At 42.3% G+C, this 26,244-nt stretch overlaps 2 protein-coding genes across 2 annotated transcripts in view; both read left to right on the top strand.

The window, feature by feature from the left end:
- Positions 1–4,706, top strand: part of LOC102412565 (ATP-binding cassette sub-family C member 4-like) — a 169,597-nt gene extending 164,891 nt beyond the window's left edge. Inside the window, 1 exon segment of the mRNA XM_045162457.1 lies at positions 4,115–4,706. Within this exon segment, the coding sequence (XP_045018392.1) occupies positions 4,115–4,135 (21 nt within the window). The 3' untranslated portion in view covers positions 4,136–4,706.
- The window catches only part of LOC123464831 (ATP-binding cassette sub-family C member 4-like), an 891,549-nt gene that overhangs the window by 403,555 nt on the left and 461,750 nt on the right, over positions 1–26,244 (top strand). The window lies entirely within an intron of this gene.

The raw sequence follows: 26,244 nt of genomic DNA, 5'->3' as shown, positions 1-26,244 counted from the left end.
GTCAACTCTTCGCATGAGGTGGCCAAAGTACTGGAGTTTCAGCTTTAGCATCAGTCCTTCCAAAGAACACCCAGGGCTGATCTCCTTTAGAATGGACTGGTTGGATCTCCTTGCAGTCCAAGGGACTCTCAAGAGTCTTCTCCAACACCACAGTTCAAAAGCATCAATTCTTCGGCACTCAGCTTTCTTCACAGTCCAACTCTCACATACATACATGACCACTGGAAAAACCATAGCCTTGACTAGACGGACCTTTGTTGGCAAAGTAATGTCTCTGCTGCTCAATATGCTATCTAGGTTGGTCATAACTTTTCTTCCAAGGAGTAAGCGTCTTTTAATTTCATGGCTGCAGTCACCATCTGCAGTGATTTTAGAGCCCACCCCACCCCCGCCAAAAAAAATAAAGTCTGACACTGTTTCCACTGTTTCCCCATCTATTTCCCATGAAGTGATGGGACCAGATGCCATGATCTTCATTTTCTGAATGTTGAACTTTAAGCCGACTTTTTCACTCTCCTCTTTCACCTTCATCAAGAGGCTTTTTAGTTCCTCTTTACTTTCTGCCATAAGGGAGATGTCATATGCATATCTGAGGTTATCGATATTTCTCCCGGCAATCTTGATTCCAGCTTCTGCTTCTTCCAGCCCAGCGTTTCTCATGATGTACTCTGCATATAAGTTAAATTAGCAGGGTGACAATATACAGCCTTGAAATACTCCTTTTCCTATTTGGAACCAGTCTGTTGTTCCATGTCCAGTTCTAACTGTTGCTTCCTGACCTGCATATAGGTTTCTCAATAGGCAGGTCAGGTGGTCTGGTATTCCCATCTCTTGAAGAATTTTCCACAGTTTCCCTATGTATATAACTAGTGTTAAGCTGGTTTGCAGCAGGTACAGAATTAGAAATCTGTTCTTTCAGTGAATGTTTTAAATCAAGTGTAACATACATATGGAAGCAGACATAGGTCACAGAATTAGAAATCTTGCGATTCCTGGTCTAGTAATCCTGCACCTACTCTAACGATATTAATGGTAAGTTAATTTGTAAAGTTCTTTATCATTTCTTTTACATTGTTCTCACATATATGATTTCACTTAATCTCATGATGGTCCATTTTTATTCATGTCATGGATGAGGAGATTGGGTCCAGGGCTCACCTAAGGTCACAGAGCTGATTCAGGGTGCACAAAGGGGGAATTTCTGGGGGAGGCTGAGTGCCACCTTAGGTGTTCCTTTCACATAGTAGCCAAGGTGGGGCCATTACCCAAGTTCACAGAGTGGCAGAACCTCACTCTTGGATTTCAGTCCTACACACCTGGGTCAGGTCACCTATACAGAAAAGCATTTCTTGATTCCCATTCCAGTGGAATATTTTCTTGGCATTATTTCTGCATACTCTGCATCCTCTTAGGTAAGCTGTCAGATTATCAATTTTTTGAATGTGCAAGCATCAGATACCAATGCATTTTTCAGAGTTATAACACTAGAAGCATTAGCCTAAATCAGCAAGCTTTTCACTCTAATAGAACAGGATTCATTCATTTGAAAAGAAAACTCAACGTCTGGGAAAAGGTGCTTCCAAGTCACATTTTTTTTAAATGCATAGGTCAGCTGAGCTGATCACTGTTTAATTGACCCTTTCAGATGATCTGATGGTCTATGAAATAGTAGAGAAAATTCTTTTAAGATACATAAAGCTGAAGGGGGCATTAGTTTGCTAGGGCTGCCATATAAAGACCACAGAGTAGGTGACTTAAACAGCAGAAATGTTTTTCCTCACAGCTCTGGGGGCTGGAAGTCTGAGGTCAAGGTGTCAGTAGGGTTGGTTTCCTCTGAAGTCTCCCTACTTGGCTTGGAGACGCTGTCTTCTCTCTGTCTCACATGGTCTTCCGTCTGTGTGTATGTGTCCTGATCTCCTCTTCTTATAAGAGCTCCAGTCTGTTAGGTTAGGACTCACCTGTATGACTTCATTTTAACTTTATTTCCTCTTTAAATACCCTGTCTCCAAATACAATCACATTCTGAGGTACTAGGGGGTTTAGGACTTCAACATGTAAAATTGGAGGGGACACAGTTCACCTCAAAGTATGAATGCCTGTCATCCATTCTGTTCTATGATCAAGCAAATCTGGTTGAGGTTTTCTGAAGTTTCTTTGTTCCCAGTGTGTAACAGAGGTGTCAATTTGTCTATTTATGAAATCACCTAATAGAGCCCAGAAGTTATAAAATCCTTATATCCTAGCTCAAGGAGCCTGGACCAGTTTGAATAGATGGAGGAGGCACTTAGCATCCATGTGGCCTTGTGTCCCCCAGGTCTCTGAACCTCAGGTCCTCACCTGTGTGTAGAGCAGGGATTAGTCCTGCAGGCTTCTTCAGTTTATTATGGGGATCAGATGATAGAGCACATGCTTACGTACTTTGAGACTGTAGAGCATTTTACAGTGTAAAAGTGTGATCATTTTTTAAAAGGTCATAGACAGAAGCCTTGCATCTCAATAATAAAAAAATATACCCACAGTTCTTCTAAGTAACTTTAGAGACTCTAAATCAGGGGTCCCGAACCTCTGGACTGCAGTCTGGTACTGGTCCATGAGCACACAGCAGGAGGTGAGTGGTGGGCAAAGGAGCAAAGCTTCATTTGTTGCCCCATCACTCACATTACACCTGAACCTCCCCCCACTCTCCTCCCACCCCTGCCCTGACTGTGGACAACTTGTCTTCCATGAAACTGGGTCCCTGGTGCCAAAAAGGTTGGGGGCCACTGCTCTAAATAATTAAAATGTATTATTAATAATAAGTTTTAAAACAAATGATACATATACTGCTAGAAAATGTAAACACTTTAAAAAAATACTTAAAAAAATTATGAGCAAAAAGTAAATCACTTTCCTTTCCTGTCATCACAATTCCTCCCCCAGGTGAAGCCCTGGCACCACTGCTGACTGTTCTGTGTATCAGGAAGACTTGTGAATGTGTGGTCTTTTGGTTTTTAAGCACAAATGATAGTTGTTCTTTCCTTTTTTCATTTAATATTGTATCTCATTATATTAATACATACAGTTGTCTCATTCTTTTTCATGGCTACATGAAAAAGTGTTATGCTTTTTCCATTTTCTACTCCTTATTTTCAGTGCTTGTCGGTCAGAGTTTATAAAATGTAGAGATTACAACCTGATATTAACATCCAAATTTGTTGTGCTCATTTTATGTGTGAAAATGAGAAACCCTTGGCAGCCACTATTAATAGATTTCCCAGCCTCTTTGTCACCTTGTTTTTAATTTATCTCCAGGCTTTGAGTCAGTAAAATGATTTTACTTATCAGTTTACCCTAGTGACAAAACTGAATGATCAGAATGAATCAGAATGATCAGAACTCAAGTGTATCTACAGGTTGTTTGGCATTAAGTCTAGTCCTGCTGAGGGATTATATTTTAGTGAGGCTAGTTTCTCCATGGAATAAATATACCCCTGGTTTTTTAAATTGTGCCTCCACTAGTGATATTGTTGTAGCCATGCGTTCCGGGAAACAAACTCACTCAGAAGGACAATGCAGATAGTGGAGTGCTGTTTATTAAACTGGCGGGCCCAAGGCAGAGTCTTCTCTTAGCCAAGGACCCCGACCAGTTTTTGTGAAAATCTTATATATCCTAAGCATTCTCACCCAAACCCACCTCCCCAGAATTCCCTGAACAAAATAAAAAGAAAGATACAATCAAAGTTAACCCGTGATTCATAAGCCTTAAGCCTAGGTAGTTAAACAGTGAACAATTATCAGTAGGCTTGTGGTCATACCCCAGTAAGCATAATAGAATGTACGATTCTATTCGGTCACACAGATAATTAGGGTATTCTTTTAGGCGATAGAGAGCCCTGGGGCTCTTCCTTCTGGGGACCTGATTTTCTAGTTGGTATGTCGTTTCCATAGGTACTGGGCATATAGCTCAAAGTCCACAGTTCGGCCCAAGATGGAGTCCTGCTTTCAAGACAGAGCCTGTTCTGGCTCCTCCTTCAGTATGATTTGCTTCACATGAAGAAGTTAACCTAGAAATGTGCCGCCTTAGAAGGACTTTAAAACTCTTAAACATGTTGTTTTTGTCTTTTTCCCCCCTTAGGTGCACACTGAAAGGAAATAGCCAGATATTACAGTGACCGTGTGATTATGAATATTTCCAGTGGACAGCCCTCAACCTCAACAATTTTTGAGTCAAAATTCTGTTTCTACCATGAGTTCATGTCTATTCCAAAGGCATTTTTCCAATACGTTTTTGCACTGCATAAATTATATTATACATTTTTTTACACTAGCAACAAATATTTACATATTCCAAGATGTTAATCTATAATTTTTTCCTCCAACTTCACTCAGTGATTTCAAGCTCTTGCAAAATGATTTATTATGTTTATTTATATGTTAAACTATTTTCTTTCTTATCCAAATCAGAAGTTGCAGGCCATCAATAAAAGCTGTCTCCCAGGTTTTGTATCTTGAGAGACTCCAGAGCCAAACTGATTTTCTAAGATTTGAGACAAAGTTGTCACAGATTATTTTTTTACTATTCCCAGAATTATATATTACTTTCCAATTACATCAAGGATTCTGTTTACTTGAAGACTGTGTGAAGTTGCCGTTTTGTGCAACCACTTCCTTTAACAGACCTACTGTCCATTTTTCCACTCAAAGACCTCTAGTTAAAATACTACAGAGGGAGGGTATGGGGAGGGAGGAAGGAGGAGGGTTCAGGATGGGGAGCACGGGTATACCTGTGGCGGATTCATTTTGATGTTTGGCAAAACTAATACAATATTGTAAAGTTTAAAAATAAAATTAAATTAAAAAAAGAAAAAAAATAGTACAGAAAAAACTAATAGGAAAAACATACCTGTAGTTTAAATGACATTATAGAAGAGAGAGGTATCACCCTCCAAAAAAAAAATATGTTTAAAATACAGAGGGACAATATTATGTGTTCTTCTGTGTCTCCTGCATTGCAGGCAGATGTTTACCGCTGAGCCATTGGGGAAGTCCTCTAAAAGAGAAGGAAGAGAAAATATGTTTTATCAAAGTAGGAACTCTTCCAGGGTATTTGCTAATGAAGGACAGCCATGTTCTAGACTGTCTTCTAGATAGAAGATTTTATTTTTTTACATTTTAAAAAAATTGTGGTAAAGTATATATAGTATAAAATTTGCCATATAGCCATTTTTGATCATACAGTTCAGTGGCATTAATCACATTCACAGTGTTGTGCAGCCACATTGTCTGGGTAACTTTTGGTAATTATGTGCTTCCTATTCAGTGTGTTATTTCTGCAGAGTCATTTTGGTAAGATTCATTTTTGTAGGAGTGGATCTGTTTCCTGTGTTTTGAGCTTGATTGGCATAAATGTATTCACAATACCTTATATATTTAAACTGCAGCATCTCTGTGTTCTTTGGGCTTTTTAATTTTCTTTGAGCCTTCTCTTTTTTATTAATAATCTTGCATAACTTTTCCCCTGTTTTCAAAGAATTAGCTTTTTGCTTGATTGATGCTTTCTGTTTTGTTTTTCTTTCCCTAGCTCATCATATCATTCTTTCCTTAAACTTTTCCTTTACTTTCAGAATTTTTTCTCTAAATTCTTAAGTTGGAAACAGATTAATAACATCATTATTTTTCTAATATAAGTATATAAAGCCGACATATTTATCTGAGATCCACTTTAGCTGCAACCTGCAAGTTTTGATACCACCAATCACTAGCCATAGTATTATGTATTTTCTAATTCCTAATTTAATTAATTAACTATATCTTTTACCTATGAGTTATTCAGAAGTATAATGTTCTCTAAATTTTAAATGCTAATGGATTTTTTCTATTAGAATGAATTATTTCGAACTGCTAACATTCAGTCTTTTTATAAGCTATAAAATGGCACTTTCATATATTCCAACATAATAGTTTTCTTTTATTACTATATAACTTAATTTCATTTTGATCAGACAATGTTAGATTGTGGATTTTAAACCAAAGGTAACCACATTCACCCAAAAACTCTTTATTTCTACCATTTTGTATTTTATTTGGGGGTTTTAAAGTGTTATAAATATGTGTGTAATCAGTAATTTTCAAATAAAAATCCTTCCTGAGTACTGGAATGTTTTCTGATACATGTTGCAGTCTGGTTCTCTGGCATGCAGACTCGGATGGAGTTTAGTGCTGGGATGTGTATCAGGGGTGCCCTTGGGGTCAACACTGTGGAATCGGGAGGGAAGAAACAGGGTAGGGCAGAGGGAAGGATCAAGCTGCATCACAGTCAGATGACCTGAGCTGACCCCGTGTGGATCTGGCATGATGATGGCCCTTCAGGGTTTCCTGACACGTCCACTGGCCAGGACTTTATACCTCTCCCTGGATGGATCATTGGACATAGGGTGCCCCCAGAGGGGCTGGTGGTTTAATGTTGCCCACTGGCAGCACTTACAGCAGTTGGACAAGTCCTTGAAGGGAGGTCAGGACAGCATGTCTCCATGTTCCCCCCACAGCATGTATCACAGCTCCAGAGGTAAGTGATGAGGGTGTACTGTGGGGGAAACTCTTGACTGATGTGTAAGTAAAAATGGTGACTTAGTGATTCTCCTCTGTTGGGGGCCAGAGTGAGGTACTCCGCCCGTGGCAAAGGTCATGAGGAAGGAGGCTCGACATATGCAAAGGCGGGATCGAGCCTCAGGAGTCCCCCTGGAAATCCTCGAGCATCTACCCCCATAACCAGAGCCTGCCTACCTTACTACTTTGTGCTCTCACCTACACCTCTGACTTTACGGGGGGCTGTCCCCCACCACCTCTTTCGGAGAAGGAGTTAACCTAGAGCCCCAGTTAATAAAAACTCCTGGGCGTGACAAGAGTGTTTTAACCTACAAACTCCTCTGAAGGTTCTCTAGCCTGCCTGACAGGCTTGTCCGGCCACATGTGATTGCTCACAGCCTCCCAATTGTGAAAGGCACGAGATGCTTTAAACCTTCTAAAAATAGGTTCCTTAGAAAAGTTAGAAAATTATTAGTATAAGTATAATGGGCTGATTAGAAATCGTATTGGTGAAGGGTTTTTCATTTGTTGAGTCAATGTTTACTGCTAAGTCTCCACATCCCCTGCCCTTACACTCATTAATGAATATATAGAAGAAATAAGTATTAACCTTTGATATTAATCACGTTAGGCCTTAGGCTAAGTAAATTCTTTCCTTAACTAAAACCCACTACACCCTCTCCCTATAGGAATGTAACTTTATTTGGGTGGCGTCTGTTTTAAGAATAATCACCCCTGGAGAAATAAGTGTCCTGGTTGACTGACCGCTGTCACAAGGAGAGGGTCATAAATTGTCAGCAGGCCCCCTGGCCAGAAGATGATGTAACACCCCTAAGACCTCTGTATACATTTGTATGAAGCACCTGAGTTTGATAAAAGTCAGGACTGCTGACCCCACGTGACTTTTGCATAACATCACAGTGTATAAAAGTAGACCATGGAAAATAAAGAATTGGGATCAGTTTCTCGAAATACTGGTCTCCCCATGTCTCTCTCTCTCTCTCACTCTGGTTGAGTCTCCATCTGGAGCGCGGAAACCACCAAGCTTACTAATTTTGCCTGGGCTTCTAAGATCCGACCGGGGAGGCCTCAGTGTCTCCTCTCCTTAGGGAGAACGGAAGGACGCCTGCGGCCTACGTAAGTGGTGCAAGCTTCTTGTCTTGAAGTTTTATTGGTCCCCCGCGTAAACCAAGCTACTCAGCCTCTTTTCTCCACTGAATTTTCCTACTGAGCTATCCTCATTCTATTTCTCTTTATATCCTTAATTAACATTTAATTAAGCAGTTGTTCCCTGACCCTCGCCTATGCCATCTCTCCTTCGAATACCCTGGATCAGCCGGGGCTGGACCCCGGCGCTCCTCACTACCTTATGGTCTAAAAGACAGGGGAGAAGGTCCATGTAGGACAGAAGTCCTCATTTTCAAGGATTAGCCCAGTTGTCCACTCTTCTAAGAAGTCACCTTAAGATCAGTCATCATCCTAGGTAACTCGTATTTCTGTAATACCCTGAGCACCTCTAATTTGTTAAACTGAACCATGCTTGGTTAGTGTCCCACTGTCACCATCCTGAGATACTTCATTTGTAAACAAGGGCCCTGTTCTTTCCATTGTGCACTGGGCCATCTAAATCATGGAGTCTGCCCTGACTGTGAGTGTTCACACATGATCTCTTTCCTCACTAAACCAAGTGAGAAAAAGACTTGGAATTGTGCCCTAGTCATTTTTTAATTACATCTTCCAGCACAGTGTCTGTCACACAGGGGTTGCTCAGTAAATGTTTACTGAATGAATAAATGATGACCGAGAACAAACTTTCCTTCTAAACATTATAATTTTGAAATTTTAAGAGGTAGCCTGGGATAACAGAACGCCCTGGTTTTGTAGTCAGCCACACTGATATGCCTGTCAGGTCTTTCTCTACTCCTCACTGGTAGTGTGGGTGCCCAGAGAATGTACTGTCCAGAGTGGGACACTTGAGAATGAAAGGAAAGTGATAACCAGCCAAGGTTCCAAGAAAATAAACTGGCACCAACCTTAACAAAATGGGCTCTGGACACACCCTACAGTCATGTAACCATAGTTACATGCTTGGGTAAGTGTCTTACCCTTGAAGTATCAGCTTCTTTGAGAAATTAATCTAATTCCTGCTCTTGAACAGTTGCTTTGGTTGGGATGATGGATGGACCAAGAGCATCCAAAGGCACAAGGTGAAATCATTGACCTTGGTGATTCCTAATCACCAGGAGAGGAGAGCAGGATGGGCATGGATGAAGGAGGTTTGTAGACTGTAGAAGATGTATTTGAGGAGGTCCTCATCTGATGGCCTAAACCAAACTGCTCTTCCTTCACATGTAGTTAAAATGACACAAGCACACAGGAAGGAGCACAAGCTCTGAAGTCAGCCTTCCAGGGACAAATACTGGCTCCTCTGGGCACTGACTGGGTTTGGATACATATTCTGCTACCTGCTAATCATGGGCTCTTAAGGTTGGGAAGTGCACCGTGCTTCAGGGTCTTTATCTGAAGGTTGTGGTGGGGATAGTACAATTCTCAGAGCCCTGTGGCAAAGATTAACTATGACAGTGATGCTCACAGTGGGGTCTGTGCACTACTGCCATGAACTCTTTGCAACTAGGTCTTAAAGAAGTACAGGAAATTTAAGAAAGCTGGAAACTCAGAGCCATCAGCTATTGCTATGACAGCCACACTCAGGATGGGTGGAATCCTGAACAGCCCAGAAACCAGTGTGTGTGTTGCACTTGCAGGCAGAGGGGCACATGGCTGAGCTGCACATAGCCATGCTCAGTGGATCAGTGATTAGATGGCAGTAGGCTGAAAATGTAAAATTAAATAAAACTGATTCTTAACCCCAGATAGGTGAGAAACACTGCTTTTGAACAATGCTTAATGTGTGATTAGCTGTCAGTCAGTACTACCCTCTCTAGCGCTACCTTCTTTATTAATTGTTACCATCATATTTATGTTTAAAATAGGAACATATAGGCTTTCAAAAGGCTCTATTATACATTATCAATATTTTTAATAGAATTTAAAAGTTAGAAATAATTAAATTACTGTTCAAGTTTAGAGTTTCGTTTTTTTTTTAAGTCTAAAAACAATACTATGCATATATTTATACTGATTCTACTCTTTAATCAGCAACATGGGCCTAATGTTGAGGAAGGTCTCTGGAAACACAACTGGCCACTTTAAAACCCTCCAGAGGTGTTTTTTTTTTTTTTTTTTTTTTTTTTTAATGCACAAGGTTTTATGTGGAAGCTGTTAATTTTCCTTTAAAGATAGAAAGAATATGGATTAATTGAAATTTTGCTTTTTAAACCTAATGCTCCAAAGGAATTTTTTTTTCAAAAACTAAAACAACAATGGGTTGAAAGATGGGAGAAATATATATATTCGAATTTAGAACTAAAAAAATAACATTACCAGAAGGAATAAGATGCCCCAGCCCTATGAGACCTCGATCTATACACCAGGCCCATCTGACTTGCCTTAGGAGTCAAATTGGGATTGTGTGATATTTTAAAAACCAAGGTTAAGACTTAGACACACTAAGAATGTTTTACACAAAGCTTACATTGGATGGTTCTGACTAAATACACTCTTTCATTCAGTAATCATGCTCACAATTATCCATTCCAATAGTTGGAGGCTTTGGGTATTCCAAACCAGTGTTTGATCCAATGGTTAATCATATTTAAATTTGGATGGCATTACTGGAAAAATATTTTTTTAATTAAATTTCGCAGACTACCTAGAAAAGCAATGAGTCTGTAAGATGGAGTTTATATCACATTAGAAGTGTTGTAAGTAAGTAGCAAAAGAGGATTGAGGGTTTTTAAACCCTAAATTTTACAACAATAAAATTTTTAAAGATCCATGAGTTTATACTGATTCTGATAAGATATAAAATTGAAAGGGAAAGTTCTTTTTTGCAATAGAATGCCAACTCACAAATGTAGAAATATTGACAGAATAGCACCATATAGCAGCCATCGCTGTTATAAATAATTCAGAAAAAATTGATCATTAGCTGAACTGGTGGTGAATATTTGGCAAGTTGGGGAAGACATGGAATTTTCATAGACTCAAAGTATCTTCCCAGATTAATTCTTTAGAGAAGGATTGTATTTTTAAACTGGAAAAATCTGGTAGACTCCATGCTAAGCAAATGACCAGAGTTAATGTTACTAATAATGAACCTACTGACACCCTTGGCTTTTTTTTTTTCTTGTTTCTTTAAAAATGTATTTCATTGAAGTATAGTTGATTTACAATGTTGTGGTAATTTCTGCTGTGATTCAGTTTACTTGTCAGTTCAGTTCAGTTCAGTCGCTCAGTCATGTCCGACTGTTTGCGACCCCATGAATTCCAGCACACCAGTCCTCCCTAGCCATCACCAACTTCTGGAGTTTACCCAAACTCATGTCCATTGAGTCGGTGATGCCATCCAGCTATCTCATCCTCTGTTGTCTCCTTCTTCTCCTGCCCTCAATCCCTCCCAGCATCAGAGTCTTTTCCAATAAGTCAACTCTTCACATGACGTGGCCAAAGTATTGGAGTTTCAGCTTTAGCATCAGTCTTTCCAGAGAACACCCAGGACTGATCTCCTTTAGAATGGACTGGTTGGATCTCCTTGCAGTCCAAGGGACTCTCAAGAGTCTTCTCCAACACCACAGTTCAAAAGCATCAATTCTTTGGCACTCAGCTTTCTTCACAGTCCAACTTTCACATCCATACATGACCACCGGAAAAACCATAGCCTTGACTAGACGGACCTTTGTTGGCAAAGTAATGTCTCTGCTTTTGAATATGCTATCTAGGTTGGTCAGAACTTTTCTTCCAAGGAGTAAGCGTCTTTTAATTTCATGGCTGCAATCACCATCTGCATACATAGGTTCTTTTTCATTTTTTTCTGTTATGATGTATCACAGGATATTGAATATAGTTCCCTGTGCTATAATGTAGGACCTTATTGTTTACCAATTCTAGATATAAATAGTTTGTGTCTGCTAATCCAAAACTCCCAATCTATCTCTCTCCTATACGTCCTCCCCCTTGGCAACCACAAATCTGTTCTCTACGTCTGTGAGTCTGTTTCTGTTTCTTAGATAAGTTCATTGCTGATCCTCATGGATTTTGATGTGTGAGATAGTGACAACAGTATATTGTTTCTTGTTTTCTTGCCTGCCACCCACCCCCCAGGCTCCATGAAGAAGAAGAATTTGTTGTTGTTCATTCACTGTCATGTCCGACTCTTTGCGACCCCGTGGACTGCAGTAAGCCAGACTCCTCTGTCCTTCACTATCTTCTGGAGTTTTCTCAGATTCATGTCCATTGTGGTGGTGATGCTATCTCATCCTCTGCCACCTTTTTTTTTTTTTTTTTCTCTTGGCCTTCAGTCTTTTCCAGCATCAGAGTCTTTTCCAATCAGTTGGCTCTTTGCATGAGGTGGCCAAAGTATTGGACCTTCAGCTTCAGCATCAGTCCTTCCAATGAATTGTTGTTCAGTCACTCCCCCTGCATTGTATCATTCAGGCTCCTCTGTCCTCTACTATCTCCTCAAATACATGTCCATTGAGTTGGTGATGCTATATAGCCATTTCATCTTCTGTTACTCCCTTATCCTTTCTCCTTCCATCTTTCCCAGCACTGGGCTCATTTCTAATGAGTCAGCTCCTTGCATCAGGTGGCCAAAATATTGGAGCTTCAGCTTCAAGATCAGTTCTTCCAATGAATATTCAGGGTTGATCTCCTTCAGAATGGACTGGTTGGATCTCCTTGCAGTCCAAGGGACTCTCAAGAGTCTTCTCCAACACCATAGTTCAAAAGCATCAATTCTTTGGTGATAAGCCCTTTTTATGGTCCAGCTCACACATCCGTTCATATCTACTGGAAAAACCATAGCTTTGACTATACAGACCTTTGTCGGAAAAGTGATGTCTCTGTTTTTTAATATGCTATCTAGGTTTGTCATCGGAGAAGGCAATGGCACCCCACTCCAGTACTCTTGCCTGGAAAATCCCATGGATGGAAGAGCCTGGTAGGCTGCAGTCCATGGGGTCGCTGAGGGTCAGACACAACTGAGAGACTTCACTTTCATTTTTCACTTCCATGCATTGGAGAAGGAAATGGCAACCCACTCCAGTGTTCTTTCCTGGAGAATCCCAGGGATGGGGGAGCCTGGCGGGCTGCTGTCTATGGGGTCGCACAGAGTCGGACACGACTGAAGCGACTTAGCAGTTGCAGCAGCAGGTTTGTCATAGTTTTCCTTCCAAGGAGCAAGTGTCTTTTTAATTTTACAGCTGCAGTCACCATCTGCAGTGATTTAGGAGCCCCAAAAAATAAAGTCTGTCACTGCTTCCACTTTTTCCTTTTCTATTTGCCATGAAGTGATGGAATCTGATGCATGATCTTAGATTTTTAAATGATGAGTTTCAAGCCAGCTTTTTCACTCTCCTCTTTCATCCTCATCAAGAGGTTCTTAAATTCCTCTTCATTTTCTGCCATTAGAGTGGTATCATCTGCCTATATGAGGCTGTTGATATTTCTCCTAGGAATTTTGATTCCTGCTTGTGATTCATCCAGCCTGTCATTTACATGATGTATTCTACATATAAGTTAAATAAGCAAGAAAATATACAGCCTTGTCATACTCTTTTTGCAATTTTGACCCAATCAGTTGTTCCACATCTGCTTCTTAATGTTGCTCCTTGACCTGCATACAGGTTTCTCAGAAGTCAGGTAAGGTGGTCTGGTATTCCCATCTCTTGAAGAATTTTCCAGTTTGTTGTGATGCACCCATTCAAAGGCTTTAGTGTAGTCAATAAAGCAGAAGTAGATGTTTTTTTCTGAGTAGAGACTTTATGGACTTCCTGGCACTTTATAGGAAAATTCTGCCCACCCTGCCCTAGGGCTCTGCTGTTCTAAGCATGGCCTGTGGACCAGCAAAATTAGCTTGCCCTGGGAGACTGTTGGGAACATGGAATCTTGTCTCTACCGCAGACCCACTGACTCAGAATCTCCAGATCCCAGGTGAGTCCTGCTCACACTACAGTTTCAGAAGCGCTGGTTTAGAGGCCCTGCTCGGGTCATCCTGTGGTTGCACCCTCCCCCAGATGCAGGCAGCCAGAGAGGACCAGGGGGTGTGGTCACCTGGAGCCCCACCCCCTCCAGGCCCTGCTCTGAGCACCTAGACCTTAGAACTCCTGCCGGAACCCCTGCTGGAATCCACTGGGTTGTTTATCAAAAATTTAAATTCCCAGGCCCCCTGGATCAGATCTTTGGGGCTGGTGCCTAGGACTCTGCATTCTGACCCCTTTCCTTTTGACTTTTGATCTGCAACAGAGCTACAGGAGCACTTGTAATGGGGGTGTGTGTGGAGAGGAGATCCCCCAAGGGGCAGGAAGCATCAGGAGAAAGAGAAGGAGGTCCCAGGTCAAAGGAAGGTGCCGATCACCAGCTCACACCTTCCTGCTTCTCTCCTGATTCTCCTCACAACCTGGCCTGAAACCTGGCCTGACCCCACCCTTGGGAGCTGACTGCAGGAGGAACTGCCAGAACGGGGCAAAGGTGTCTTCCTACTGACCGTGGAACTCTCGGGGGCTGCCCTGCAGAAGGAAGGATCCAAATCGGGGCAATAGGAGCAAAGGGGCTGTGGACAGGCGCCTGGAGAGACCACACGGACCCACCCACAGGGTCAGGCTGAAGCTGCTGAGCAGATCTTTGGGCAGGGAGACCTCCTGGTCCTGCTGGGACATGGATGGAGCTGAGATACTGTGTGGTCCTACGGGGGCTCAGAAGCTGCATCTGTCAGTTAAGAGTCTATAACATTGATCAAGGTACTTAAGCTCTATAGGCTTGTTTCCTTGTCTCTGAGGTGGGGATCCTAGTACCCTCTAAGCTTGCGTTAAAATTAAATGTGATAAGTTAAAGCACATCCTGCCACACAGAGCAGAATAAGGGGCTGTTGCTATTTATTGTGAAGCTTGTCACCTTACACCTCTGCACTTCCTGATGCTTGATATCTTAGGCACTTGTCACTGGCTCATAAGACCTATTTCCTCAAACTGCAGGCACAGAAGGCTCCAATCACAGGCATGTGCCAGACACGTGCTTGGCCAGTGACCTAAGGCTTCCTGAGCTTTTCTGCTCAGTAGTGATTCCTGAAGTTACTGCCAAGATGCTCATCACATATAGTTCCCAGGATTTCCCTCCCAGCAAGCCACAGCTTGGGACTCATGCCCTTACGGTTGTGCTGAACTAAGGCCAGGCTTTTATGAAAACTCTTCCCTTGTGGCTCAGCTGGTAAACAATCCACCTGCAATGTGGGAGACCTGGGTTCAATCCCTGGGTTGGGAAGATAACCTTGAGAAGGGAAAAGCTACCCACTCCAGTATTCTGGCCTGAAGAATTCCATGGATGCTATAGTCCATGGGGTCCCAAAGAGTCAGACAGGACTGAGTGACTCACTTTCACTTTTCTTTCCAGGGATAACTATGCCATACTGAAAACTACCACCAGTGAGCAGCAGAATCCAGGCATCCAGGTGAGCAAAGGGGAAAGGCCATGGAATGTGGGCCCCGTAGGCCACACAGGCAACTAGAAGGGTGGGGGGGCCTTAGCTTCACCCTCCCCATCTACCCCACCACACACAGAAACACACACTCCTGCTCCTGCAGAATCACCTGATCACGTTTACTGTTTCTTTGTCCAGGTTCAGTTCTTTAGGGCTTCCCTGGTGGCTCAGACAGTAAAGAATCTGCCTGCAACGCAGGGGACCTGGGTTCGATCCCTAGGTTGGCATCTCCAGACTTTCTCTCTTCTCTCCAGCCTGAGCTCCAATGTGTCTTAATCCTTTTCAGCTCCTCGAATTCACCATCTTCTCCTTTGTTCTGGATCTTTGGGCCCATCTTTCCACTGCCTGGAAACTCCCCTCTGTCTTTTATTGACTGACTCTTACTCTCAGGTCACATGTGAAACATGGGTTTGCCAAGCAGGACTTCTCCTCCATGAGATGAGACCCCCCACTTCCCTATCCCCTCTCCTGACTCTCTTGTATCTGCTCCTTTCTTGTCTTCTTCCTCCTTCAGCCTGGAAGAGCAACAGCTGTGTCTCTTCCACTGATCCCAGCACCTAACTGGGAACCTGGTGCACAGGAGGGCTCAGCTAGTTCAGCTAGATTTTGAAAGCGCCCAGGCTGTAGGTGAATAACTTTCCAGTCCCAAATGCTTCTCTTTCCCCTTGAACTAGGGACTTAGTGGCTAATACATTTCAGGTGTGGTGAGGGAAGGGCATCAGAGTAAGGACACATGTTTCATTTAAATAGAAGACAGTTGGAAAGGGAAGGGAGAAAAGAACTTGTGAGTTCAGGAAACAACTTGCTTTCCATTTGCTGTGATTTGTACAAAGACTGTCCTGTGTGTGTGAAGGGGGCTTTTAGGATGAATGTGCCATGCAGACATTCCCTAAGGGATCACTCTGGCTTGTTCTCTGATATGTTGAGCCTCTGAGGTCAAGGCTGTGAATGAAAACTGAACTTGAGGGAAACACTTGTCTCCTTGTATAAATAGTTGCTACTCTCCACCCCCAAAGAAGCCACTTTAGTATGGACATCATACATTTTATAGTGTCCAGATCTAGCATCCCCTCCCAGGGTAGGAAGGACATGGATATCACTAAGTCCTGTCCTTCAGCCTCTGCAAATTCTTTCCTCATCTTCCTCAGAAAAGTAGGGCTGAGGCCAAGAGAAGGCTTGTTGTGTCTCCATCCCCAGCCCCCTGACTGCGAGTGAGCCCATGACTGAGAGGTGGGGAAGAGGGTGAGGTGAATGAGCATCCTCTGACCCCACGGCCAGTCCCCCCCCACCGACCTCCCACCTCCACCCTTCTGTTCCCTCTGCCGTTGGACTTCACCTCACATGCATTCAGGGCTCCCCAGAGTTCTGACTCAGAGCTGAAATATTTCTTAAACCATCTTCTCTGTTGTTTAAAAGCTTAGCCCTTGATATTTGAGTGACTTCACTCAGCAGGACAAGGTGGAAGGCAGAAGGATGGAAAAGGCAAGAGGGTCTAGGTGTTGATTGGGTTCTTCTCTCAGCTTTTAAACTAGAGGGTGAGGCACATAGCATGTTGCAAAGGCAAACATCACAGCATTTTCACCAGAACCAGATCCCCTACAACTGTGACAGAAAAGTTACCTTTGTTGGCTCGTGACCTCCATGTCACCAGCAGCCCCTCCCAACACTCCAGGTCTTTGGTCTGTTCCTATTTCTCCTCAAAGTGAAAGTAAAAGTATTAGCGGCTCAGTAATGTCCGACTCTTTGTGACCCTGTGCAGTGTAGCCTGCCAGGTTCCTCTGCCCATGGATTCTCCAGGAAAGAATACAGGAGTGGGTATTCATTCCCTTTTCCAAGGGATCTTCCGAATCTCAGGGATCACACCCAGGTCTCCCACATTGCAGGCAGCTTCTTTACCATCTGAACCACCAGGGAGGCCCTCAAACTCATGTTTAATATCTGATTACAGTTGTTGGGTGGAAAATTATGTCTTTAGCTTATTGCATAATAATGGCAAAAGAAAAGGAGTGGTATCAAGACTGAAGCTGCTTATTCAGTGTTTCAATGGGAAGAAATAAACCATTCCAGAAACTGCCTTCATGTAAAATTCCAAAGTGCAGTAATAAACCAATGGCTTGTGATGATTTAGAAAAGGAAGCAGGGATCATTAGAACAACCTCTTGGGTTCCATAAATAAAGGATTGTAGTGCTGAATTAAATGCATATACTTATAAAGGCTGATAGATCTGAAGGAAACTTTGGTGAAACCGTAGCATTAAGATTTTGGCAGGCATCTTAAGATGTCAGTTTCTTGAGATACAGTACTGAGTGTGAGTGTATTATGCATCTGTATTATATGCACACACACATATATTAATATTAGGGTTAGGGTAAGGATTAGTCGCTCTGTCATGTCTGACTCTTTTTGACCCCATTGATTGCAGCCTGCCAGACTCCTCAGTCCATGGGATTCTCCAGGTAAGAATACTGGAGTGGGTTGCCATTTCCTTCTCCAGGGGATCTTCCCAACCCAGGAATCGAACCTGGGTCTCCCACATTGCAGGCAGATTCCTTACCACTGTACCACCAGGGAAGCCCACATTAATGTTAAGGTGATTATTAAAGGAATGATGGTACTGTGCTTCTCTTTCTCTAGTTTTTAACTTTTAGAAATGTGTACTGGAGTATCAGTAGGTGAAAATATATGAATCTGGGAATCGTGCTAAATACTGGTGGCTCTGCTGCAAAAAAAGCAGAGTTTAATGAAATGAGATGGACAGCATGTAGATAATTGTTGAAGCTTGTTTTGTGGAAGTTCAATGTGGTATTCTACTTTTCTATATGTTTGAAAATTTCCATAATAAAAAGTTTAAACACCTACTTCCCATAATAGGATATGAACAAATAAGAACTAAGGTCAGGATCTTTAATCAGATGAACTCCCAGTGTTTTAGGGTTGGGAACTCATAATTCCTCATTATACTTCCTTAACCGGCAGGCACAGGATAGAGAATTACTATTCATTATGTAAAAATAAACCTGTATGAGGGTCAAGAAACAAAAGTTAGAACCAGATGTGGAACAACGGATTGGTTCAAATTTGGGAAAGGAGTACGTCAAGACTATATGTTGTCACCCTGCTTATTTAACTTCTATGCAGAGTACATCATGCAAAATGCCGGGCTGGATGAAACACAAGTTGGAATCAAGATTTCCCCCCGAAGGAAAATCAACAAGCTCAGACATGTGGATAATACCACTCTAATGGCAGAAAGTGAAGAGGAAATAAAGAGCCTCATGATAAGGGTAAAAGAGGATAGTGAAAAAGCTGGCTTACAACTGAACATGAAAAAAATTAAGATTGTGGTATATGATCCCATCACTTCATGGCAAACAGAAAAGGAAAATTGAAAGCAGTAACAGATTTTATTTTCTTAGGCTCCAAAATCACTGCAGACAGTGACTGCAGTTTTGAAATTAAAAGAAATTTGCTCCTTGGAAGGGAAGCTATGACAAACTAGACAGTGTAGTAAAAAGCAGACATTACATTGCTGACAAATTTCCGTATAGTCAGAGCTAGGATTTTTCCCATAGCCGGATATGGAAGGCTGAGGGCCAAAGAATAGATGTTTTCGAATTGTGGTCTGGAGAAGACTCTTGAGAATCCCTTGAAAGCAAGGATATCAAACCAGTCAATCCTAAAGGAAATCAACCCTGAATATTCATTGGACGGACTGTTGATGAAACTCCAATACTTTGGCCACCTAATGCGTAGAGCCAACTCATTGGAAAAGACTCTGATGCTGGCAAAGGAGAAGGGGTTGGCACAGGATGAGATGGTTAGATAGCTTCATCGACTAAATGGATATGAATTTGAGCAAACTCTGGGAGACGGTGAAGGACAGAAGAGTCTGTTGTGCTATAGTTCATGAGGTCACAAAGAGTTGGACACGACTAAGTGACTGAGTATGACCCACAAAATCCAAGGGAATGAGGGCACAATTATATTTAAAAAGAACATGGTTGCCTCTGCAGAAAGATGTTCTAAGTTTTGCTGCCAGTGCCACATACAAGTTCATTCCAGAGCCCTCTCTCCATTGCCCTCATGTCTCAGTTTGCTATTCAGACCTCTAGATTTCCCTCATTCAAAAATAAGCCTGGGAGGAGTTCCCTGGTGGCACAGTGAATAAGAATCCACCTGCCAATGTAGTGGACACAGGTTCAATCCCTGGCCCTGGAAGATTCCACATGCTGTGAAATATCCAAGCCTGTGTGCCACAACTGCTGAGTGCCCATGCTGCAACTACTGAAGCCCACATGCCTAGAGCCTGTGCTTCACAATGAGAAGCCAGTGCAATGAGGAGCCCACACACCACAATGAAGAGTAGCCCCTGCTCTCCTCTATTAGAGAAAGCCATATTAAAGCAACAAAGGCCAAAAGACCACCACAGCCAAAAATAAAACAAGTAAACAAACAATCCTGGGAATAACCTGCCTTATTTCTTATTTTTTTAAATGTCACACTGTGGCAGGTGGGATCTTATTTCCCTGATGAGGGAAACTAAGATTAAACCTGTCCCTCCTGCATTGGAAGCACATAGTCTTAACCACTGTACCACCAGGGAAGTCCATTTTGTTGCTGTTGTTTCTTAACTTTTTGTGCTTTGTTTTTTTTGTTTGTTTGTGTGTGTGTGTGTTTGCCCTGCCTTGCTGATTTTCAATCAGTTCCTTGATCAAACTTTGACATTATGAGTGTTGCATCAAACTACAACAGGGTGAAAGAGAACTTTGCATTCCACATACTATCCTTTGCCACCCAACTATGAGTATCCCCAACACAAGACCAGATTATTTCTTCAGAGCAGGTGGAATGTTGAAGGAGGGAAGCAGAGAGAATACTGAGGACTGGATCATCATGATGGGTTTGTCCACCCAAGTACTGCTGAGTTCATCTCCTGGTCTCTGCAGACCCATCTGCTCATATCAGCTCCACCTCCACCACTCAAGCCAGGTGATGAGAATTTCTCTCCCGGAAGACAGAAGAAACCCTACATTCACTCCAGCCTTGTATCTCTCAGCTAGGAATTGGCTTCCCCAAGGACATCTCATCAACAATGTCTGGATATGTTTTTGGTTGTCACAACCAAAGCGGGGAGATGATTACTGGCAAACCAGTAGACAGAGGTCGGGGATGCTGCTACACATCCTGCAATATACAGGTCTCTTCACCAAAAAAAGACTTTTCTGGCCCAAATGTCAACAGTGCTAAGGTTGAGAAAGCCTGCTTCAGTCTCCCTGTAAAAACTGAAATGCATAATCATGCCCTTTCTTTAAAGAGAAAATCAGATCATGTCACCCTCACTGTGTAAAACTTTTCAATGGTTTCCCACTCTTAGTACAAAGATTAAAAACATAGAAAAAAAAAAAAAAAAACAACTCCTTAGTTCCTTGAACTTGCATGACCTGACACTCACCTCTCCTCTTTTCTTATATTCCTTGCAGTAACCAAAGTGACTTTATTTTGGTTTTTCTAGAAAGCATCATACTTCCTCCTACCTCACAGGGTCTTGGCACATGTTATTCTCTCTTATACGTCAATTTCCACCCTCTTACCAGCCTCTCTCCCTTTTGTGTGCTCACCACTGCCTTCTAATCCTTTAGGAGAGGTCAGCACAGAAGTGACTCCATCAGAGACTCCCTCCCTGAACACCGAGCTGTCAGCAGCCTGAGATAAGAGGCCACACGAACAGAGAAACCAGGCCAACCCCGCTCCTCCAGCCATCCCAGCTCAGCCCACAGTGGAAGTGAGGCTTGTCTGGACACCCAGTGCCAGCAGAGGGCTCTCAGCTGTGGGCAGGCCTGTGAGTGGGCCCAGGAGGCCAGCAACAATCAGACCTCACAACTGTACTGAGTAATAAGTAACCACTGTTTTAAGCCACTTATGTATCAGGTGGCTGATGTAGTGACAGACAGCAGATTCATTCTCCCTGGTGTTTCTGACTGTGCAGTAAAGAGAACTCCCTGCTACTGTGGGGAATTCCCCCCTCACCTCCTGCTCTGTCCCTTTCCCAGAACTGCTCTCAGGACCTGAGTTTCTGAATCATGGTCCACTTGACAGGATGGTGCTCTCTCCACAGCAGGTCAGTGAATGGAGGTGGGAAGACTGGTCCCGTTTCCATCTCACCTTCTTGTCCCATCAGCCTCCATGGAACTGCAGCCCTGCACTGGGCAGAGATGTTCCCCAGAATAAGTTTAAAAGTGTAGGTATCCATTTCAGTAGTCAGGGAAATAGGTAAAAATTTTCACAGCTTGTCTTTTCCCATATTCTAAAGGGGAAATCACTTAAAACAAGTGAGCCTTTTGGCTTCCCTTGTGGCTCGGATGGTAAAGAATCTGTGAGCAATGCTGGAGACCCAGGTTCGATCCCAAAGTTGGGAAGATCCCCTGGAGAGGGAATGGCAACCCACTCCAGTACTCCTGACTAGAGAATTCCAGGGTCAGAGGAGCCTGCAGGGCTATATTTCATGGGATTGCAAAGAATTGGATGCGACTGAGAGACTACACTTTCTTCATTTCTTTTGGGATAACTCCCCATGGCAACACCATCCCTCTTGAACCTGTTTCTTTATTGAGGGCCCCCTTCCTCTATCTTCACATGAATCTCTACCTGCCTCCTTCAGGAGACCCATCCTCATAGGAAAACCTCATCCCCATGAAGGTCTCATCACTTGACTCAGGCTACATTCCCTGGCCAGTCACCAAATCTTGAGTTTAAATCCTCAGTTTAGCATGACAGGGCTTTTCCTGGGGCTCAGGACAGGAAGGGTGGGGTGTCTGAAGGAGAAAATGCTCTGATGCTGTTGACTTCTGGGTCTAGTGTGTCTCTGGGTCTCTCGGACAATGGATTTCCCTCAAGAATCCCACTCTGATAGGTTTCTGAGTTTCTGGTTCTTTAAGTCTTCCACCTGATGGAACAGGAAGATCTACAAGTCTCATCTGGCTTCTATCAGGAGTGGAGGTACAGATTTCCAAGAGTAAACATCATTTTTTAAGGGAACGATGCAGACTACACTGGTATTAAATAATTTTCCTAACTAGTCTTCTGCTTTTCCCTTATCTAGGTCTCTAGGAGAATCACATTCTGTTATTGAGAAGAAGAGGGTTTGATTTATTCCTATTCTGTTATGCCCCTGCCACTTCAGACAATACAAGCATTCTTTGCCAGGTGTGGCTTGTTCCAATAGAACTTGCTCTGGACCACATGCTCTTCCCTAAAAGCCCTTTGCAGGGCTGCTGCTTGTGGTTCATGTGAGCCGAGATGGCGAAGCTCAGCTGTGTAGCTGTGTACCTAGATCACAGTACCAGGTGCATCATCTCTTCCCAAGGCCCCCTGGCCGTCATCTTGAATCACAGCCCCGGGAGCAGCATCTCTGCACACGGCCCTCAGAACTGAGGTGTCAGTGCAGTGATTTCTCCCCAGGGAGTCTGGACTGAAGGGTCAGGGATGTGAGGCCTCTGCAGGAGGTGACCTGTGAGCAAGTGAATGTTGACTCAGCACAAAGGGGAAAAAAAAGGTAAGAGAAGAAAGAAAGAGGAAGGAAGGAAGAAAGAAAAAAGATTTTTTATTTTATGACCCAGATTCTACTTTTTGTTGTTTAGTTGTTCAGTCATGTCCAACTCTTTTGTGACTGTAGCCCACCATGCTCCTCTGTCCCTGAGATTTTCCAGGCAAGAATACTGGAGTGGGTTGCCATTTCCTTCTCCTGGGTATCTTCCCAACCAGGGATCAAATCCTCATCTCCTGTGTCTCCTGAATATAGGCGGGAGCTTTACCACTGAGCCACCTGGGAAGTCTCAGAGTCTACTTCTACTCCAGGGAATTGTTGATGGGCTTTGCTTGTGACTGCTTCATCAGTGCCTGATTACTGGCTGGATCTGTCTCTCTCCTTTTGATTCTGGCTTTGACCCTCCTGGCCACCTCTGTCTCCTTCCTCTCTCTTCTCTTCTCTGGGTAACTCTGTGAACATCTCTGAGGGGTCCAGATTGTGGACAGCACATAGGGAAATGATTACTAGCTAGCTTGCTCTCTCCCCTCTTGATTCCCCCTCTTCTCCTCCTGGTCACCTCTATCTCTCTCCCCCCTTTTCTCTTCTCCATGTAAATCAGTGTACCTCTCCAGGTGTCCCTCACTGCGGAGAAACTTTTCATCATTAACCTAGATGTTTTATCATAGGTGCTGTATAGATGGAGAAGTCTTGAGGCTACTGTAAGAATAAGACTGGAAACCAGAGGCAGGAGGCTTAAGTCCCAAACCTGAGAACACCAGAGAACTCCTGACTCCAGGGAACATCAATCGATAAGCGCTCATCAAAAGCCTCCATACATATACTGAAACCAAGCACCACCCAAGGGCCAAGAAGTTCCAGAGCAAGACACACCATGAACATAGCCCTGAGCTTCAATATACAGGCTTCCCAAATTCACACCAAACCCACTGACATTTCAAAACTCACTACTGGACACTTCATTGCACTCCAGAGAGAAGAGATCCAGCTCCGCCCACCAGAACACCAACACGAGCTTCCCTAACCAGGAAACCTTGACAAGCCACCCATCCAACTCCACCCACAGTGAGGAACCTCCACAATAAAGAGGAACTACAAACTGCCAGAATACAGAAAGGCCACCTCAAACACAGCAATATAAACAAGATGAAAAGGCAAAGAAATACTCAGCAGGCAAAGGAACAGGATAAATGCCCACCTAACCAAACAAAAGAGGAAGAGATACAGAATCTACCTGATAAAGAATTCAGAATAATGATAGCAAAAATGATCCAAAATCTTGAAAACAAAATGGAGTTACATATAAATAGCCTGGAGACAAGGATTGAGAAGATGCAAGCAATGTTTAACAAGGATCTACAAGAAATAAAAAAGAATCAATAATGAATGATGCAATAAATGAGATTAAAAAAAAAAAAAACACTCTGGAGGGAACCAGCAGTAGAATAAAGGAGGTAGATGATAGGATAAGTAAGGTAGGAGATAGAATGGTAGAAATAAATGAAGCAAAGAGGAAAAAAGAAAAAAAGATTAGAAAGAAATGAGGACAACCTCAGAGACCTCTGGGATAATGTTAAATGCCCCAACATTCGAATCATAAGAGTACCAGAAGAAGACAAAAAGAAAGACCGTGAGAAAATACTTGAGGAGATAATAGTTGAAAACTTCCCTAAAATGGGGAAGGAAATAGCCACCCAAGTCCAAGAAACCTAGAGGGTCCCAAACACGATAAACCCATGGTGATACACCACAAGACACATATTAATCAAATTAACAAAGATCAAACACGAAGAATAAATATTAAAAGAAGCAAGGGAAAAACAATAAATAGCACACAAGGGGATTCCCATAAGGATAAGAGCTTATCTATCAATAGAAACTCTTCAGGCCAGGAGGGAATGGAAGGACATACTTAAAGTGATGAAAGAGAAAAACCTACAGCCCAGATTACTGTACTCAGCAAGGATCTCATCCAAATATGAAGGAGAAATCAAAAGCTTTACAGACAAGCAAAAGTTGAGAGAATTCAGCACCACCAAACCAGCTCTCCCACAAATGCTAAAGGATCTTCTATAGACAGAAAACACAGAAAGAGTGTATAAACTCGAACCCAAAACAACAAAGTAAATGGCAACAGGATCATACTCATCAATAATTACCTTAAATGTAAATGGGTCGAATGCCCCAACCAAAAGACAAAGTCTGGCTGCATGGATAGAAAAACAAGACCCCTATATATATATTGTCTACAAGAGACCCACCTCAAAACAAGGGACACATACAGACTGAAAGTGAAGTGCTGGAAAAAGATATTCCACAAAAATAGAGACCAAAAGAAAGCAGGAGTAGCAATACTCATATTAGATAAAATAGACTTTAAAATAAAGGCTTTGAAAAGAGACAAAGAAGGATACTACATAATGATCAAAGGATCAATTCAAGAAGAAGATATAACAATGATAAATATATATGCACCCAACATAGGTGCACCACAATATGTAAGACAAATGTTAACAAGTATGAAAGGGAAAATTAACAATAACACAATAATAGTGGGAGACTTCAATACCCAACTCACATCTATGGATAGGTCTACTAAAGATAAAATTAACAAGGAAACACAAACTTTAAATGATACAACAGACCAGTTAGACCTAATTGATATCTATAGGACATTTCACCCCAACACAATGAATTTCACCTTTTTCTCAAGTGCACACGGAACTTTCTCCAGGATAGATCACATCCTGGGCCATAAATCTAGCCTTGGCAAATTCAAAAAAACTGAAATCATTCCAAGCATCTTTTCTGACCACAATGCAGTAAGATTAGATCTCAATTACAGGAGAAAAACTATTAAAAATTCCAACATATGGAGGCTGAACAACATTCTGCTGAATAACAAAGAAATCACAGAAGAAATCAAAAAAGAAATAAAAATGTGCATAGAAATGAATGAAAATGAATACACAACAACTCAAAACCTATGGGGCACTGTAAAAGCAGTGCTAAGGAGACGGTTCATAGCAATACAGGCTTGCCTCAAGACACAAGAAAAAAGTCAAATAAATAACCTAACTCTACACTTAAAGCAACTAGAAAAGGAAGAAATGAAGAACCCCAGGGTTAGTAGAAGGAAAGACATCTTAAAAATTAGGGCAGAAAGAAATGCAAAAGAAACAAAAGAGACCATATCAAAAATCAACAAAGCCAAAACCTGGTTCTTTGAGAAGATAAATAAAATTGACAAACCATTAGCCAGACTCATCAAGAAACAAAGGAGAAGAATCAAAACAACAAAATTAGAAATGAAAATGGAGAGATCACAACAGACAACACAGAAATACAAAGGATCATTAGAGACTGCTATTAGCAACTATATGCCAATAAAATGGACAGCTTGGAAGAAATGGACAAATTCTTAGAAAATTACAACTTTCCAAAACTGAACCAGGAAGGAATAGAAAATCTTAAAAGACCCATCACTAGCACGGAAATTTAAATTGTAATCAGAAATCTTCCAGCAAACAAAAGCCCAGT

Source organism: Bubalus bubalis, chromosome 13, assembly GCF_019923935.1.
Source record: "Bubalus bubalis isolate 160015118507 breed Murrah chromosome 13, NDDB_SH_1, whole genome shotgun sequence".
NCBI lineage: Eukaryota > Metazoa > Chordata > Mammalia > Artiodactyla > Bovidae > Bubalus > Bubalus bubalis.
This window is presented reverse-complemented; position numbering and strand designations above follow the sequence as displayed.